General features: G+C 34.9%; 1 protein-coding gene across 15 annotated transcripts in view; it reads right to left on the minus strand.

Moving 5' to 3' along the window:
* The window catches only part of DOCK3 (dedicator of cytokinesis 3), a 257,137-nt gene that overhangs the window by 127,118 nt on the left and 111,598 nt on the right, over positions 1–18,421 (minus strand). For all 15 annotated transcript variants that reach the window (XM_084531292.1, XM_084531300.1, XM_084531299.1 and 12 more), the window contains 3 exons: positions 12,251–12,335; positions 5,969–6,010; positions 4,322–4,476 (listed from right to left, as the gene is read on the minus strand). In XM_084531292.1, the coding sequence (XP_084387418.1) occupies positions 4,322–4,476; positions 5,969–6,010; positions 12,251–12,335 (282 nt within the window). The remainder of the gene's footprint in view (positions 1–4,321; positions 4,477–5,968; positions 6,011–12,250; positions 12,336–18,421) is intronic.

Below are 18,421 nucleotides of genomic sequence, written 5' to 3' on the forward strand. Positions count from 1 at the left end.
AGTCAACTTTTGCTACTACTTTAATTGTTTAAGCTGGAAGTATTCATTATCTAAAAGAGGCACCATTCATAGTCGCCCTTTCATCATGCAACACCATATACTTAAACCTTTACTTCTGAAAGAAGTGTGCTAGGCAGAAATAATCCCACCTTAGTTTAAAGGAGCTCCAGACTAGCTCTAGTCCACTGACCCATCTGCAGGGATGAGAAATGAGATAGGCTACCTACTCCTCCAAAAAACTAAGAATCAGTAACTTCCCTCAGTTTGCTGGCTACATGCTGCAAGGGCCTGCTACTGACCACATTCAATTTGTCCACAGCATCAGGGCCACGTCTGCCTTCATTTTTCATTTACTGCCAGTGTACCCACAGAAGCCATGTGCACATGCCTATCTTTCTCTCCTTCTTTACCTTTGTTGGGATTTAACCCCAGTAGGCAGTTAAGCACCATGTAGTTGCTTGCTCCCTTCCCACTGGGATGGGGGAAGAGAATCAGAAGGGCAAATGTTATAAAACTCACGGGTTGAGATAAAGACAGTTTAATATTAAAAAAAAAAACAACAAGAAAAAGTGTGCTAGAAACTTCGACTGTTTTAAGATGTGTTTAAGATGTAGCCAGAATGAAAAACGTTTAAAGATAAACCTTAAAAAGAAAAAAGTCATTCTGAAACATAAGTACTCTTTCTTACACTTAATGGATTCTTCAAGTTTATTTTCAGCATAATTTCTATCGTGTTTTTAAATGCATGATTTTTGAAGTTATGCATGATTTTGTGCATTTTTAATAAAAAGACCTGTAGTAAAGATAGCTAAGCCTCACTACTTTAAAATAAGCTATTAGTTTATTGTTAATAAACTAATTTATTTTTCCATCCATCAATATACCGCTGCACCAAAACCTGCTGTTTAAAAAAAAACACAACAGAACTTATTAAATCCATTCTTCCAACACAGATAAGATTGGATAAGTTTTTCCACCAGTTTTCCATTTTTACAGTAGTTTCATCAATCCTATATCTCCCTGTTTTACCATATTAAGTCTAATGCTTCTTTTTTGTTGAGGTGAGCTCCCATATAATTGAATAAAATTAGTGTGACTTCTGCTTGACACATCTATGTTGAATTTTACTTTTCTTCTTATGAGCTTCTAAGTGCTAATAAATAGCTTATTTGTTCCAGAACTTTTTGCATTTGTCATCTGATTGCACTTGACCTTTTGGGGGAAATGGAGGCAAAACAGTTATTAAATACTCCAGCTATCTTGGTAACATCTGCTGATAGCTTCATGTCCCCTTTAATCTGTTATTTCTTGATCTAAAAAAAAAAACACAAACTTTTTGCAACAAAAGCATTATGGACTTATTCGTCATTGCTACTGAGGTCCCTTGCTAATTGCATTTTTCTACAACTTTGTCTTTTTCCGTCCCCACTTGTGCGGTTTCATCAGTTTCTTTTTTAATACTTTCTACCAGACTATGTCAAAGAACACAGAATACAGGCTTTCTATTTTTGCCATATATTTCATCTTTCCTTTACAATGGAACAATTTTCTTGTGCTCTTTATATTGTCCTAAGGAAGTGACAACTCTCAAATTTCTTTCCTCTGTACCATTTTTTTTTTTTTAAATGTTTATCAACACCTGCCTTATTGAAGTTCACCACCTTCATGTTAACGTTTTCTTTCTTTTCCAGTTATTACAAACTATCATTTCACGGTCATTCATTCCAAGGTAATTCAAACAATGGGTTGTACTTCCCATTGGTTGTAATCAAAACTAGCTCAAGTTTCTCATTTCCCTTGAACTTCAACATGACAAACAAGCTGAGGTATTAAAGTTTTGTACTAAAGTTTTGTTGCTTTTCTAATGTATTTGAATGTAAAAATACAGGATAACTTGCAATAAAATTTCCCAAAGACTTTAAAACATACAAATAGACTTTTGCCCCTTTTGGTGTAAGCCATTATCTAATGCTCAAATTGACAAGTTGTTTCTAGTATGGCCTGAAACAAGTTATTGAGGCAGCTGTTTATTAATCCAGTTCTTTATACTCACAAGTATTTGTTTTTATAATTTGTCACAGTAAAGTCTTTTTCAAAAATCTCTAAGTCTTACACCCCTGATAACAGCATTGTTCTCGATATCCATATTTCTCCACCATTGTCTTTTGTCTGCTTCTTTTTAGAAAGCACAAATCACTAGCTGTACAATACCATACTTGTATTCAGAAGCAGAAAATACATCTTAAATTGTATTTCAACTCTAGCTAGCTCCAGCCTTCTGATTGCTAATCCATAACTGGTGCATACTATTACTTCAGCTGCTGAAAAACAGTGGAAGGCTTAATTTTTCTTTAGTTAAAAAGACTTGAAAATAACTATTGCAACCAGCAGGATCAATGAGGTTGTAAACTACTGTGTCCGAGGCAATAACACTGAAAGCCAGTCAATCTCCAGCGTAACAGTAGGAAAAGCTTGGATAAGAAATTCATCAAGATCAAAACCATTTAATAAAAGTAAATTTGTCCATTTCACTTAGAATGTAGAATGTAGCTTTGCCTTTTTTTTTTTTTTTTTTTTTTAAGGAAAGCCTTAAAAAAAGGCTTTCTTTTTAAGAAAGCCTTAATGTACTATTTCCTGAGGCACACAAAAGAGGAAAGAGACTTCATCTTCCAAAGCAGATATAAGCACATCATTCTAAATTTGTAGCAATGCCTTTGTTTTCTACTTTTAAGTTTCTTCTCTAAAATAGAGCCTAGCCTCATTACACACTCCTTCACCACCCCTCTTTGGGACATAAGACAATATAAAAATAATGTTTTTACTACAGCAGCTCATTGATGCACAATATGAAGAGCTAAGTAATAACAACTGTTTGCACATCAAAATGTTATTATATATATTTAAATCTGCCTGAATCCCTTTGCACTTTTTCTCATTGTAACTATTACTTTCGTTTTATCACTGGCAAAAACCCTCAAGGTTTTCCCACTCTATGTTAACATACCAAGCAAAGTGCAGTCCAAGACTATTAATCTTTTGAGGCTGTTTCTGAGGCCTTCCACCGTCACAGCAGCAGTTTGTCCCTTCCTCTTTACTGCAGCTTTCCTCATCTAAATAATTTGATATTTTACTGCTTTTTGACATAGGGTTTGTTTTGTTTTCATTTGCCATTTTCATCTTTCCCTCTTAACTATTTTCTTTTAATTCTCTCATAGAAGAACCATATGCATATATTCCTACCTATATAAAAACAACCATTTCTCAGGTATTGGGGGGTGAATAAGCATGATGTAGCATCATAGTAGACATTCTTGCCACATTCTGCAAAACCATCTTTAAGTTGCCAAACTAAATGGTGACGGATGTAATCAAGTCACTAGAGCTTTCTAATATATAACACTTTTTAGTGGGTTGTATTCTGAAAAGCTACAAACCCATTACCTTTCTACTCTGAGCTTCCTTGGACAGAATGATGTTCTTCCAAAGAAAGGAAGGAATGTTCTAGGGGCTCTTTCCTCAGCTTGGGACAAATCTAATCTCATTTGATGAAATATATAGGACAGTTTTGACTACAGTACCAGAAGTCATCAGCGTCAACTGTCAGGACATACTTTCATCAAAACTCAAAAAAACCCTGCCAACAAGCTATGATCACTTCATTTTTGAGACAATATAGATGCTGCAGTACTATTCTACATGTTCTGATGTTTTCAAAACACACATTTACAAAGGAAAAATGCAGCACATTTTATATTTGCTGACATTAGTATCAGTACCCTCAAGGTACTTAGCAGCGCAGTTGTCCAGCCTAGACATAAGGTGAATACAAATTTCCCAATCTATCTTGCTAGTAAGAGTGATGGAAATAAGCAATATTGTAACATGCCTGTAAAGCTAGGACTGGATGAAAGCTCAAGAGCTTCAATTCAGCACACAAACACACAGCAGTCTTCCTTCCAAAAGTCATACAGTATGACCTAGCAAATATTGGTATTTCTTAAACAACATCCCTAAAAATGTAGCTACTAAACACTAAGACCTTCAGTAATATGCAGAGACCAAGTCAGAAACATAAATAAAACTCAACTGTTCTGTACCTTCAATACTTTGGTTATATGTAAACAAAAATTTTTATACACAATGATCAGCATTATTGATATTCTCATGTATGGCAGTCCATTGCAGGACTGTCAGATTCTGATTAGGTGTTCTCCTTTCAGTTGTGTCACGAGAATAGCTCACATGCTTTTCTCCAATTATCACGTGCTTTGCTCAGTTTTTTTTTCCTATAAAGCATTTTAATTACATGATAAAGTCCTACCTGATCTGCTTCCCTTCTCGAACATCATACAAAGAAAAAAAGACATCTGTGTCTTCTCCAATTGTATTATAGGTGAAGCTCTTTAGACTGAGGAAGAAGTGATGAGGCACTGGCATACGACAGGCTTCTCCATGACGCTGACGAATTGTATCCACCTGATTAAAAACAATGAAAGTGATTTTACTTTGTCACAAATAAAGGAAATATGACTGACTTAATTTCAACTGAAACTTTGCTTTTCTTTCTCCATCAAGTAAAAGCTTAACTTCAAATACATCCCATCTTGGACCAGGAGTGGTTTAGGTTGGGTATCAGGAGAAATTTCTTTACTGACAGGGTTGTAGGGCATTGGAATCTGCTGCCCAGGAAAAAGGTTGAGTCATCATCCCTGGAGGTCTTCAAGAAGCATATAGATGTAGAACTTAGTAGTATGGTTTAATGGTGGAATTTAGTACTAGGTTAAAGGTTGGAGTAGGTGATCTTAGAGTTCTTTTCCAACCTGAATGAGTCAATGATTGTATGATAAATGACAAGGTTTTTCTTCCTCTTTTTTCCCCCTACTTTTAATTTTAACAGCTGAGAAGTCATGAAATCAAGTAAGTAAAAAATATTGTTTATAAAATTGAAGTGATTTTTTTTTCAAGTAAGCCAAATCAACCCTGCTTCTCAAATATTGTCTTGATTTTGGTACGAAAAATAAGCTCTAGTAAGACAGTGTTATAGTAATTCTTGATGATTTCCTTTTGCAGTAGATGAACTTCTACTCAATTATTTAAGAATAACTTTTATGTTATTTCTTTTTAACAGCTGTAATTCATTTATGGTTATCATTTAGAACAAGGTCTTAGAGGCTAATAGCCCTGCAGGTATAACAAAAAAAATCTCATTGTTAGTTGATATTGGTTGATAACATGAGCAACCAATAAAGTTGAATAGCAGAAAGCTTTTTATTTTTGGCTCAGTATATCAAGACGTATTTACAACAGTGAGAACTGGGGTGGAGAAAAAGGAGTATTAACTAGAAATAATTATTTTTTAATTCTGGTACCACTTTATCCATTGTATGCTGATTTTAATAAAGGGGTTGCATGAATAACCTAAGTTCACTAGCCTAGTCTCCTCTGAATGTGCTAGATATGTAGATGCTAACAAAGAGAATCTTAATATTTTCATACTTTCCACCCAAATCTGTACTAGCTTTCACAATACCGCTTAAAATGAATTTTGTTCTGGATTTTGAATTAAATCCAAGTAAATCCTCATCCTTTAAAGACTGGTACCTGTGGAAGCACAGTTCTCTAGTAAAGATTAGACCCAGATTCCAAGACCAAGAAAGGATTAAATTACTACAGAAAGGATACATGAAATAAAAGCCTCCTAAGCTATGTGTTAGCAGGTAGAAAGAAGACTCACGTGGACAGACAGAGGCTTGCGATCTCAATTGAGAACTTTTTCTATTCAGAACACTCAGAACTGAGGAAAAGAGGCTTACATGGAAGTTGAAGAAGGAGCTTAAGTTAATTATTCTGAGGATCTTTTGATGAACTTGGGTAGTGACTTAACCAATAATCACCATCCTACCTTTATACACAGATACATTATCAAAGACTTAAAGAGAACAAAAATTCTTATGTAGGTGGTGTTTACCTGTGACGTGCTCTGCTGGACACTGTGTCTACTTGACAAATGCTGTGGAGATACAGAAGAGTAAAATTTAAGCCTTTTTGAGAGTTAAGAAATATTTATATCTGTGTAGCATTAAACTGTATTTTAAAAATATGATTGTTCAAGCTTATTAACAACTCTTCACTGTCTTTTTTCCCTCCAAAATGTATCATTACTCACAAGACCACTAGGTTTCTTAGTGGCTTTCAATTAAGCCATTTGTTAGACTAATAGATTTTACAGGTGATATTTACCTTAGTTTTGAATAGAAATGGCTGCACAAACTAGACAGAATTTCCAACATTCTAAAAAAATATATATATTTTTTGAGAAGTCCATCACCATATACTCCATAGTTTATGTATTCTCCTTTAAATAAGGGGATACCTAAGTCCTCAACCATCAGTATGCTGGTGCATGAAAAGCTGCATTTGTTTAAAAACAAAAACAACTGACATCTAGACACTCAGAGGATGATCCTGTATTTAAAGCCCTTCATACTTGTCCTGGTTTCAGCTAGGATAGAGTTAGTTTTCCACCTAGTAGCTGGTAGGGTGCTATGTTTTGAATTAGGATGAGAAGAGTGTTGATAACACACTGATATTTTAATTGTTGCAGAGCAGCGATTACACTAAGCCAAGGACTTTTCAGCTTCTTGCTCTGTCCTGCAAGCGGGCAGGCTGGGGGTGTAGCAAGAGCTGGGAGGGGACAGACCCAAGACAGCTGACCCAAACTGGCCAAAGGGGTATTCCATCCCATCTGGGGTCATGCTAAACAATATATAGGGGTAGACGTTTAGATGTAGAGCTTAGGGATATGGTTTAGTGGGGACTGCTAGTGTTAGGTCAGAGGTTGGACTTGATGATCCTGAGGTCTCTTCCAACCTAGAAATTCTGTGATTCTGTGGCTAGCTGGGGTGGGGGGGGCCGGCTGCTTGGGGGTAGGCTGGGCATCGGTCAGCGGGTGGTGAGCAATTACACTGTGCATCACTTGTTTCATACACATTATTATTAGTAGTACTATTATCATTATTATTATTATCTGTCTTAATAAACTGTCTCTATCTCAACCCACAGGCTTCATTTTCCTGTTTTTCTCCCCCATCCCAGATAGGGAGGGGGGAGGGTGAGTGAATGTCTGTGTGGTGCTTAGTTGCCAGCTGAGCTAAACCACAATACTAAAAGGAAATGTTATAATCAGAAAATGGACTGCAAGTCTTACTGAACCCATTTAATCTCCAAATGGAGATTTAAACACTAATCCAAATTGAAAAGGTTTCTGAGCTCTTTAAAAAGCGCATCATTAGTGATTCTGCCATGCCTGTCCATGCATATTCATCTTAACATTAGCATTTTTAACTGAAATATTAACACTACCACACATTAATACATATTCTTTTAATTCTCTACTATCTCTATTACATGCCCAACATCTACTTCTGAAAAAAGATACACGCTTTCTAGTAGGAGCTGCATGATATGTTGATAACCTTATAGCTTTAAGAGATGAAAATAAAAGATATTCCACAACATGTATTCATCAACACTTTTTCCAAACTGTTCCCCACAGAAGAAAAATACAATTTGCTATCGCAAAAGTTAATCTCCATAAAGAGATTAAATCAAGACGATGGAAAGTTAAATGGCCTCTTTTGACTTCTGTTTACATGCACAGTTGTAAAAATGCCCTCTTTCACACTGCTAACAGAAGAAATGATCTCCAGCTCCATGGCCTGTTTCTCTACTGCAGCATCTTCAGAATGTTAAAGCCCTCTTAGATTAGCTGGCTGGGTTGCCTATTTAATCTTTGTCACCTGTAACCATTCAGAATCAGTTGGCATAGAAAAGATCAGTTACTTAAACTGCTCAAGTTATCCTGGTTTCTGTACGATTACTATACAGCTGCTTAGTTTCACATACCATTTCTCAAAGTGTCTGCGTTGGAAGCCAGTTCTGGGCACTTGAAATAGAAGGTGACTGAAAACAGCCAACAGGGATTTGCCAAAGTTAAATCATGCTTGATCAACCTGTAAAATGACTAGATCTCTGAATGATAAAAGACTAGTAGATGATGTCTACCTTGACCTTAGCAAGGCCTTCAATACAGTCTTCTGCAGCCATCTTTCTACCCAAGTTGTGAATTCACATCTGGTTGGGCTAAGTGTAGTAGTAAAAACAAAAACCAACACATCTAGATTGTCAGGAGTCTATCTTAAGACCTACCTGATCTAATACATTCACAGATGATACTAGGCTGAGGGCAGTAATCAATGCATTCAAGAAGATCACCTTTGTTCAGAGGGACCTAGGCAATCCAGAGGAATTAGCTAATAGGAAGCTTATGAAATTCAGCAAGGATAAATGCAAAGTCTTGCACCTGAACAAGCTAATAGTTCTGTGGTATAGGCTGGGAATTGACCAGCAGGGTTCTGTTGAACAGGAAGCTTAATGTAAGTTGGAAGAGCACTCTGGCAGCAAGCAAGATTCATTCTCCCTCCCCCTGCCTCCCCATTGAACCAAATTATTGACAACCATTCTTTTTATTTTTTTCCAGTGGGGTTTTACTAATTAGCTTTGTGCTTACTTTACAGAAATTTCATCTAGAACTAATGATCTTAGGAGAATTTCAATTAGAACCAAATATTTTTCTATATGAAAATCTAATGGCAGCATCAGCTGCTCTTTCTCTACCCACTAGATTTCTGTTCTGGAAATACATTGGAACATCTTAACATTGCTTATTCTGAACAAGTTCACATTCACTATTACTTACGTCCTTGTTGGAAATAGTTGGGATTTTTCGTTTTTGTTCCACTTACCTACCAATACCGGTTTTCTATTGTTGGGCTTCCTCCTTCCTTCCCTAATGATTCTTGAAAAGTAAATCCCATCACAACCATGTCAGCCTCAAACTGCTTTCTAACTTCACATTCTCAACCAACTTCTGAAGAGCTGGCTTAGAATCAGATATATACAAACCTGTCCTTTAACCACCAGCTTCACTGAATAAACAAAGAAATCACTGAGAGATTTTAGGAACTTCCTCCACAGTCCGTGTTCAGGTAGCTTCCTTTTCTAGTAAAGACCTGGGCAATTGAAGCCTCTATTTTCAAATTTTGTAACTACTCACTCTTACCAAACTCATTTTCAGAGTAAAGCATAACCAAATATGAGGTGATGGCAGCATATTAATTTTGCACTTGTCTTTTTAATTAGAAACTCTGGTCATTTTTTTTTTTTTTTTAAGATAGTTGACAGAAATGGTTAAACCTATCATTAACACAGCCAGTAGTTGTGCTTTTCATACAACTGCTAAATTCTCCCTGAACACGCATACACAAATCAATACATCTATAGAAAAACAAAACATACTGAATGGCCAGGTTTGAACATTTCTGATTCTTCAAAATACCTCCTGCCATTTGTCTTGCAACTCCTTTTACCAAAGAGTACTGTCCAAGGGTTACTGACATTCTGCTAGACTTGTGTTGCTTAATGAATGACAGCTTCAATCTAGTGACAAATCCAGCACTGAGCTCTGGGGGCAGAATTCTGACAATATATCTCACCGTTTCAAAAGTAATGTAAATTAAAAAATGAAAGTAAAAAAAAAGGTATTTGATTGTATTAGGTAAAATCACAAATATCATCATAAGGAATGAGTGATTTGGTTTCTTTCAAGAATAATGACAATTTCTGACTGCTCATCCTGAAGTCACTAAGATTTGCCTTCATAATGATTCATTTGGAGAAGCTGGATATACAAGGCCTCAGAGCACAACAGTTCTGACAAAGAGATGAAGAGAACGACCCTCACACAGTAGTCACAAATACATATAGCAAAGTAAAATGGGAGTTAAAAAAGAAGCACAAAATTTTTAAATTGAAAATTTTACCAGTGGAAGTAATGCTGAGCCTAATAACTCTGTATAAAATGCTTCAATTTCTTCTCACAGATGGGAAAGCCTAGGGTTACTTCATCCATTTTTCTGCTAATATGAGACCTATTTTCTATGGTACATTTAACATTCTACAATTCTGCAAATATGGAAAAGTAATTGGGCTCTCATGACTATTCCCACAAGATTATTTTGCAATGTAAAACCTCATTGCTGATTTGATAACCCATTAAGTATTTTGCTGGAAGTACAGAGAAATTCTCTCTATGGGTTAAAAAAAAAATCTTCAATCGCTACAAAATTTAAGTTAGGCAAATACTAAGTTCTCAGATGTTTTGGTTCCTGAAATTGCCTTCTATGTACTAGATGTGATTAGACAGCACTGTCTTCCTGAATCTACAAACTAAAGCGATTGTGAAGTGTGAACCAACTAATGGTCATGCTCTAAATACTAGCACAGATCTGAGCAGAAAACTGCCGTGGACATTTTCTTCAGGACTAAGATGGGGATGTAATCAGACAACTCTGACAATTAAATGTTTGCTGTACTACAAGTATTCAGAATAAAATCAAAAACAACATAACACCTTCAGAAAGAAGCACAGAGTAAGAAAGTAATCCCATTAGCAACTTAACTTGCATTCTTTGAGTCATTACCAATGTAATTTTGTACTGATAGTTGTTTCTGTACTCTATGTGAAGGAAAATTCTCCTGTAATAGCACCAAACCCTCCTCAGTCTATGGCAAATCAGGAACAAACTTATAAATCAGTACTGCAGAGTGCTGTACTTTGTTGTTGTTTTTTTCTTTTCCCTTACGTAGCACAATTTTTATTTCTTTTCATGAAAATCACTGTAATATGATATAAATAATCCAAAACATTTCTACTAAAATGAAAGAGATATGGTTTCTAAAGGACATTGCCACACAACAGAGATGGCCTTAATGTTCAAGAATTAGTTTTGCTTTACGTAACTTATTCAGTCTCCTTCCATCTTCTGTGAGCTCAAAAAATCTTTGAAACGGGGCCAAGATGTTTATTATTTGTGCACATCCTGTAAGCAGATTTTTCTTTTTATCTGCAGACTCTCCTGGAAGAATCAGACAGTGGCTCTCATGGACTTTCTAGACTCACGCAACTTCTGATGAACTGCAGGCTCAGGAAGCTTTAATCAATGAAAGTAGGTTGACTAACACTAGATCTTACAGTAAGGAACACTTTTATCTCTACCAGCAAGTTAATAACTGCTGTTTGAATTAACAATCATGTAACCCAACAGCAGCCTGTTAAAACTTCTTCGTTGTATGTCAATAAAACTTGCATGGTCATCTGCCTGGTTCATGGCACTTTCAAATGAACAGACATCCGCAAGCTATTATGACAGTGATACTATGAAGCGTCCTATTTCCTACCGGACAGAATTCAACAGTATAAATGGAAAAGGCAGGTATTAAATGGCAAATGGCAGATTATCTTGTATAATGTTTACAAAATACATGTGGGAAGCAGAGGTCTAGAAAATCTGACCTTTGAAGGAAAATATAAATGGAGTTGTCTTGCCTAAGGAAGAGAAGACCAAATGGGACAACAGTATTCAAGCACATAAACTGTGGTGCAAACAGGCAGGGAATAATCTCTCACCGTGGACACAACAGGAAGATGTGAAGCTTATACTTCGACAACAACAACAGAAGTATACATTTTATTTTCACCATTAATAAAATTACCAAATTGCAAAGACTGCCTGAGTAGGCTGTGGATTCTCAGTCACAAGAGATTTTTAGAAACAGACAAAATTGTCACAACTGACAGAGACTGTTGATCCTGACATTACGTGGAAGAATGGACTGGATGACCTTTTAAGATTTTCCAGACTTATTTTTCTTAAATTATATGAATAGTGAAAAAATATTATTGCTGCTTCATTTAATGCTAATACATCGATTTTAGCAACAAAGTTTAAAATTATTTCCATTATCTGTGCCTGACAGATTTGTCTTTTTATGACTTCTTTTGCTACTTCTGAAAAAGCATATTTAAGGAAAAAAAAAAGTAGAAAGAAACAACATTCAAAGTTAGTTTCTCTATTTTTCATACTAGGTTATTTTGTAAATTGCATTTAAATTGTATATAGTGTGCCACTTCCAAAACAAAGTTGGTTCATTCATACTAAAATGAACTCAGGGTACTTGAGACACTGACTATTCTCATGGTAAGGGTGTAGATGAAAAACATGTTAAAAAAGCCTATGGAAAGCTTACCACGCTATTGCAATCAAGACATAATATGTAAGATGAAATATTTTTTTCCTCTTCTTTCCCTCCCAAAGTGAAAACTCACAGGAATGTCTCATGGATTTCTTACCATTTTATAAAGGTCTGAAACACTGATCTGATCTGAATCCACAACCTCAAAGTCCTTCCGAGGAACTAAATCTAGGCCCAAATGTCTGCAAAAGAGAAGGAAGGAGAAATGGTAAGTATAATGCATTAACATCCACAATCACCCGCTACATATACTTACTCAAGTACAAGGAGACAAATATTGAATTGTATTTAAATCTTTTTGCAATTGTTAATGAATAAACAGAAGCTTTCTAAATAAAAGTAAATGTAAATAAACAGAAAGACACTGGATTTGTTCCTTGTTCACTGACTTCAGAGAAGCTGTAGCAAGTAGTGTTTTGGCCAGTATGTTCAGGCAGTATCCAGAACATGTTAATTGGAGATGTAGTAGGCAAGTGAAGTTAGTACTCTGATTTCTGCTGCAGTAATTAGGTAGGTTTCTTCGCTACGTAATGAAAAAAAGTTCAATCAGTGACCCTATTCAAAGGTGCAAATACATCCTTTGCTTTCGGAAGCTGCTTTGAATGAAATTCCTGGTGCTCATGCAACTAAACCCCCAACTTTATCCACGTAGAAACATGATACATAAACATTCTTATAAATTCTTGAGCAATAGCTAGAAAAATACCAAAAGGAATTTTAATTGGTATTTATAGTGCACACAATATTTGCACACTTCTGATTAGTCCAAACTAAAATAGGATTTCGGCTTAGATCAAATACATAAACTAACAAAAAGGTCTTCTAGTGCAAAAAGGAGGGCTGGTTAGGAAACTCTTTTTTGCTCTATAGTTGCTCAGGCTCTGAGGCATAAAGCACTCAGACAGTTACAATAAAAAGCTATTCTAATTACACACATTAGGAGTAAAATTAAAGACACACAAATGAACCACTTCCCCCCTTTCATTCTTACATAACTTTGATATTTCATTTACACATATTTTATGTGAAATTTCTTAACCTAGAAAAAAAAAAATCAGAAGAGGTACCCTTATGGACACTACCCTTTCACATTTGTTATGAAACAGACAACTAAAACAAAATCCAATTTAATTTTGTATTTAAAGAAACATTCTGCACTGCATTGTTCCTGATGGCAAATGAAAACTTTTATTTGAAAAACCCTCAGGTACCACAGAATAGTTGTACGGTACAATAAACAGAAGCCTCCAGGCAATGCAGCGTCTCTTTCTGATCAATTAACTTAAAACAGCAGCAAGTAAGAGCCAGTAGTTTGTACGAAGCCTAGATGCCTTTGTTGACCACTGCATTTTTAATCATTTCCCTTAAGTTCCCAAGTCCCTATTTTTATTTTTTAAGAACTCTACTTAATCAGGCTTTCCATCTTTAATTATGTCCCCAAACCATCATCTCTCAAAAAACACAGTTCAGCCCATGTCCACTTACTGGCAAACAGGCAGTGCTATAATTGCCATTAAAATATTGTGCAGACAAATGGGAATTTCTGTATTTTTAGTTCTTTGACAAAAACAATTGTATTTTCAGTGGAAAAAAGAACATTTTTCCTCCTTCAATTAAATTTTCATGCCAAATAAAAATTTCTAAACTCTAGTGCTAAGTTGTGAAAATGATAATTTTATACCTTTCACACACTTTGTCTTGATTAAGCCCAGACCAGTAGCAGAAAACTGTATCTGTAAAGGTGAAAATTACTTTCTGTTTACCAAGTGAAAAAGATTAAATTGAGAACACATTAAGTAATCCCCAACTGCAGCTGCCATGGGAGTCTACGTATAGGAAGACCAAAAATGTAACAAATGGTTGCAGGTCAAAATAGTAGTAAGGAGAAGATCCACTTCAAAATGTTTCAAATTAAAGCTAATGCTCGTCGTATTTATTTGCAGGAATTTTCATGAGTCTGAATATGTAAACCACTTTTAAAAGAGTATACCACTCATGTGTGTACACACATGCACACATTTAAAGTATATTCATGAAGTAATTTCTCAACATATGGATGACGACAAACTCCTAATAAAGTGATCAAACACACAGAACACTGCATTACAGTTCTTATGCAGTTACAAAGCACTGTCAGAAATGTACAGGATAAAATTGCCACATCTAATCATAGCCTAATATTGTTCTGGTCTCATAATTTCAACCCTCTAGAGAACTAAGGTCAAACTGCTTGGACTCATTACCCAATACATGACAAAGGTATTATCTTCTACTTAATAATGTTCAACACAACTGCACCAGTATCCTTGTGAAACTTATCTGATGCCCTATTTTTAGTTAAATCCTTTAACACCATGGATTTCCAGACAGAAGATTCTCGTTCTTTAATACTATGTTAATCCTGTGCAGTACCTCCTCCCAGCAGATAAAGGTATTTTTTCCTTTACTACTAATATTGCCCAAGTTGGAGTTCAGGTTTATGCATTTTATTTGTATCAATTTTTATTTTTTTATTTTTAATTTTTTGTCCACAGAGAACTGACAATGTTTGCAATGACAACGACAGTTAGTGGCCCACTTTCACCCTCTATTATCAAGTACTTGGGAATACAAGAGCACCAGCTGCCAAGAATTTTTTTCTGCAAAACACAGCATGCATAAAAATTAGATAATGTGCTATTTTGTCTATTTGACAGTTCCTCTCTCCACAACATTTCTTTTACAAGCAAATTCTTCTTCTTCTTTTTTTTTTTTTTTTTTTTTTTATTCTGTCTTAACACTCTACTGACTTTCACAAATATTTCCCAAGTACACCTACAAAAAATTCCCAAGCCTGTCAACTATCTCTTGGTACCATATGTCTAGGACAATTCCTGCTGACATGCAGATATTCCTTCTCTTCCATGTAGCAATCTTTAAAACTTAAGATTTAATTTTACTTTCTCTGGGAGAAAATAAATAAATAAATATACCACCTGAATAAATCTCCTGGTACTTCTTCTCAAGTAATGTCAAGACAAACTAATAGAGAAAAGTGCTACCTGATGTAAGACTGAATGAACTAAACGTAAGACTGAAAGGGATGAACACACAACTCCACTTCAGGTTGACTGGGTTTCTACAAAAAATCAACTTAGTTTTAATGGCAGCTTCAAAGAACCATCTTAATTTATAATGCTTTCATATATTATCAATATGAATACTAGACCATTTTGAATTCATAAAACCACAAGTCCTAGCAAATTTTCCTTCAAGACCCTTGCAGAAATTACTGTCATTTCACTGAAATACATTTTTAGGAGGCACATCCAGTCTTGAAGAAAAGATTGGGAGAATTTATCACATTCTGGGAGCATTCAGGATTTACTCCCCCTTGCTCCAAAAGACTTACATTTTACCCTGACTCTGGCTTTAATTTTGCAGCCACAAATTTTCATTGTATTCCTTCTCTGACTATGGCAAAGCGTCATTTAATATCATTCACATTTCTCTTATGCAAAAAAAAAAAAATAAAGGGGGTGAATGGTAACTAACGATTCCAGCAGCTATTCATATAAACTACATGCAGACTTTGATGGAAATACAATACAAGAATATATACAACACATATATACATATGTAATATGTAAATGTACATATAAATGTACATATACATATGTATATGTATATGTAAATAAATACAAGAATATATACAATAAATACAATAGAAGAATATAACTGATGGAAATACAATAGAAACATTAACAGAAAATGAAATATACGAAAAACATGTTTGTAAAAATTAAACTGTACTAATACAACTTGACGCTTTGATAGAATTATTTTGTACATAAACTGTAAGACTCTAAGTTTTGAGGAAAATAGTAAAGCATTGATGTAATGTTATGCAGGAGATTATTTTTAAAATGAAGTTGATGAGGAGTAGTAGAAAGTAAGCAATCTCAGTAAGGAACTGATTAACAGAAATGGCAGCAAATACTTCTGATCATGGAAGCATCAGGCTACAGAGTGAGGATATTAAGGTTTTCTTCCAAGGCTGACATCCAAGAGAGTTCCGGGACGGGACGGGGGGGCGTGGAGCATATTCAGAAGAAATGAGAGCTATTATTTCTGCAACTTTCTTAAAGGCATTTCTTTATGGCTGTTTACATTGTTCACTCCTACTCTGATCATCTTCAGTGTAACAACAACAATTTCTGTAAGATGTGACAACTACAATAGTAAGGATTTCTTTAAATCTTACAGGGATTTCAAGATATTGTGACCTCATGTATACATTCAATACATATTTTCAGATACATTTTACAAATTTTAAGTTAATTGTTGCAACACTATTGGGAAGTAATTACTTCTTTTTATCAAGAAAACTATAACAAGGTGGCAAGTCAAACTCCAAAAACAAGTTTCTAAGGATGGAAACACTGAAACTCAGGACTTTTTGAGAGCTTTCAGACTATGGATTACTTCAATGGATCACACTATTCCCTCTAAAGTGCTTCAAATTTTAGTATTAAGTAGGTACTGACACTGTCGATGTCTATGACATTTTTGAGGTAAAAGACAAACCACAGAATTAAAAGTGTTTCATTATATTAATGATGTAAAAAAATATATATTCTATTTCTATTTTTTTTTTTCTGGTTTTCTTCTTAATCGTTCATTTGTAACTTTCCTCTGCCTATGGATCTTTCAGTGCCAGATTTATGGCAGCTTATTATATTTGGAAGATTTCTTTCAGTGCAATGACTTCAACAACATTTCATGTAAGAATAACCTTTGGCTAACAAGTAACACAAGCCTACCAACTCATCTTGCTTATGCCTTATCTATCCAAAAGTTTTGGTGGCTCCTCCTTCCCTACTCTGTTTCTGAGCCTTAACATGGAGTATCCCAGATTTGTAGGGAAGCAGGTATTTTTGCTCAGTATAAATGTGAAAGTGACTACGGTCAGGCGCTTGGATGCCTTCTGTTAATCTCCTGACAGGTATTATATTAATCTGAAAGCATAAATCCTGAAGACAATTTTAAATGACCTCTGATTTTTAAGTTGAATTACTTTGAAGAATCTTCATCTGCCTTTTTGGTAAATAAAGCATTCACACACTGCTGCAATTAATTTTGTGCACTGGAGCAGAAGCAGAGCATTCCCATTTCAAACAGAAACTCTGTGAGGCAAATTCCTCCCTTTTTGATGTATGTCTCTAGAATGACAAAAATTTTTGTTAGGAAATAAGATTAATTCTGATTTGGAACAAGTGCATTCAAACAGTGCTGGGGCACATAGCAGATATGCAAATCAGAGTATTGTCGGTCCTCTCTTGTGAATGCTGGAGCACATCTGCAGGTAGCCTTTCCTATCAGAGATGTCATTTCACAAGTTCTAAAGAACTAAGCATTAGTAAAAGTTGAAAAAGTCAACTATTTGTTTAAAAAAAAACAATAATGGAATATTTCAAAGTCAAGTTTTGATTTTACTTGTAACTTGACTTAAATTGAGAGGAACTGCAGATTTCAGCTTTATAACATGATCGTTGCAGACTTCCAGCTATATATTTTATATAAATAGTTTCCTGATATACACATTTTTCCTTGTTATTTATAGACTACTGGACATTTCTAATAGCATTTCAGACTTCAATAGAGCAATGTCCTCACAAATTATATCAGAGTGATGATTTTTTTAAAAACCTATTTGTATTGTTCTGTATAAAATCTAGCACGACGTGGAGGCAAAAAATATTATGAGACTTTAACTGCACAAAAATATAAATTCAGAGGCTCAAAACTGAAAGTCTAAAAATACTAAGATGCTATTACGCTTAGAAAAAGTATTCTTTTGAATGTGAAATGCAGTAATGCACTGAAATGCAGTAATACCAGCCACTGCATGAATACACAAGTAACCTAACCGTGGATAACTAGCAGAGATAAAGCATAAAAAAGATTCATCCAGTATCATAGTTTTGTAATGAAGAGAAAAAAAAAAAGTCTAAGTAACAAAAAGATAAAATTGATACAGTAAGTAGAAATTAGCACTACATTATAAGAATGATTAGCAACAATACAAAAGGTTAGCAGCAATAATTTTAAATTATATCCCTACATTCTTAATACACCAAACTACAGAGCAAATGTTCTTAATATTTTAGGCTAAATATACAAAATAAAACAAAAAAGAAATTCCCTGGCGAGTTATGGAAACAGCCCAAAGGAGTTCTCCCACAAAAAACTACACACACAACAACAACAACAAACACCCACCCTGTAA

This window comes from Aythya ferina, assembly GCF_964211825.1.
Source record: "Aythya ferina genome assembly, chromosome: 10".
Taxonomy (NCBI): Eukaryota; Metazoa; Chordata; class Aves; order Anseriformes; family Anatidae; genus Aythya; species Aythya ferina.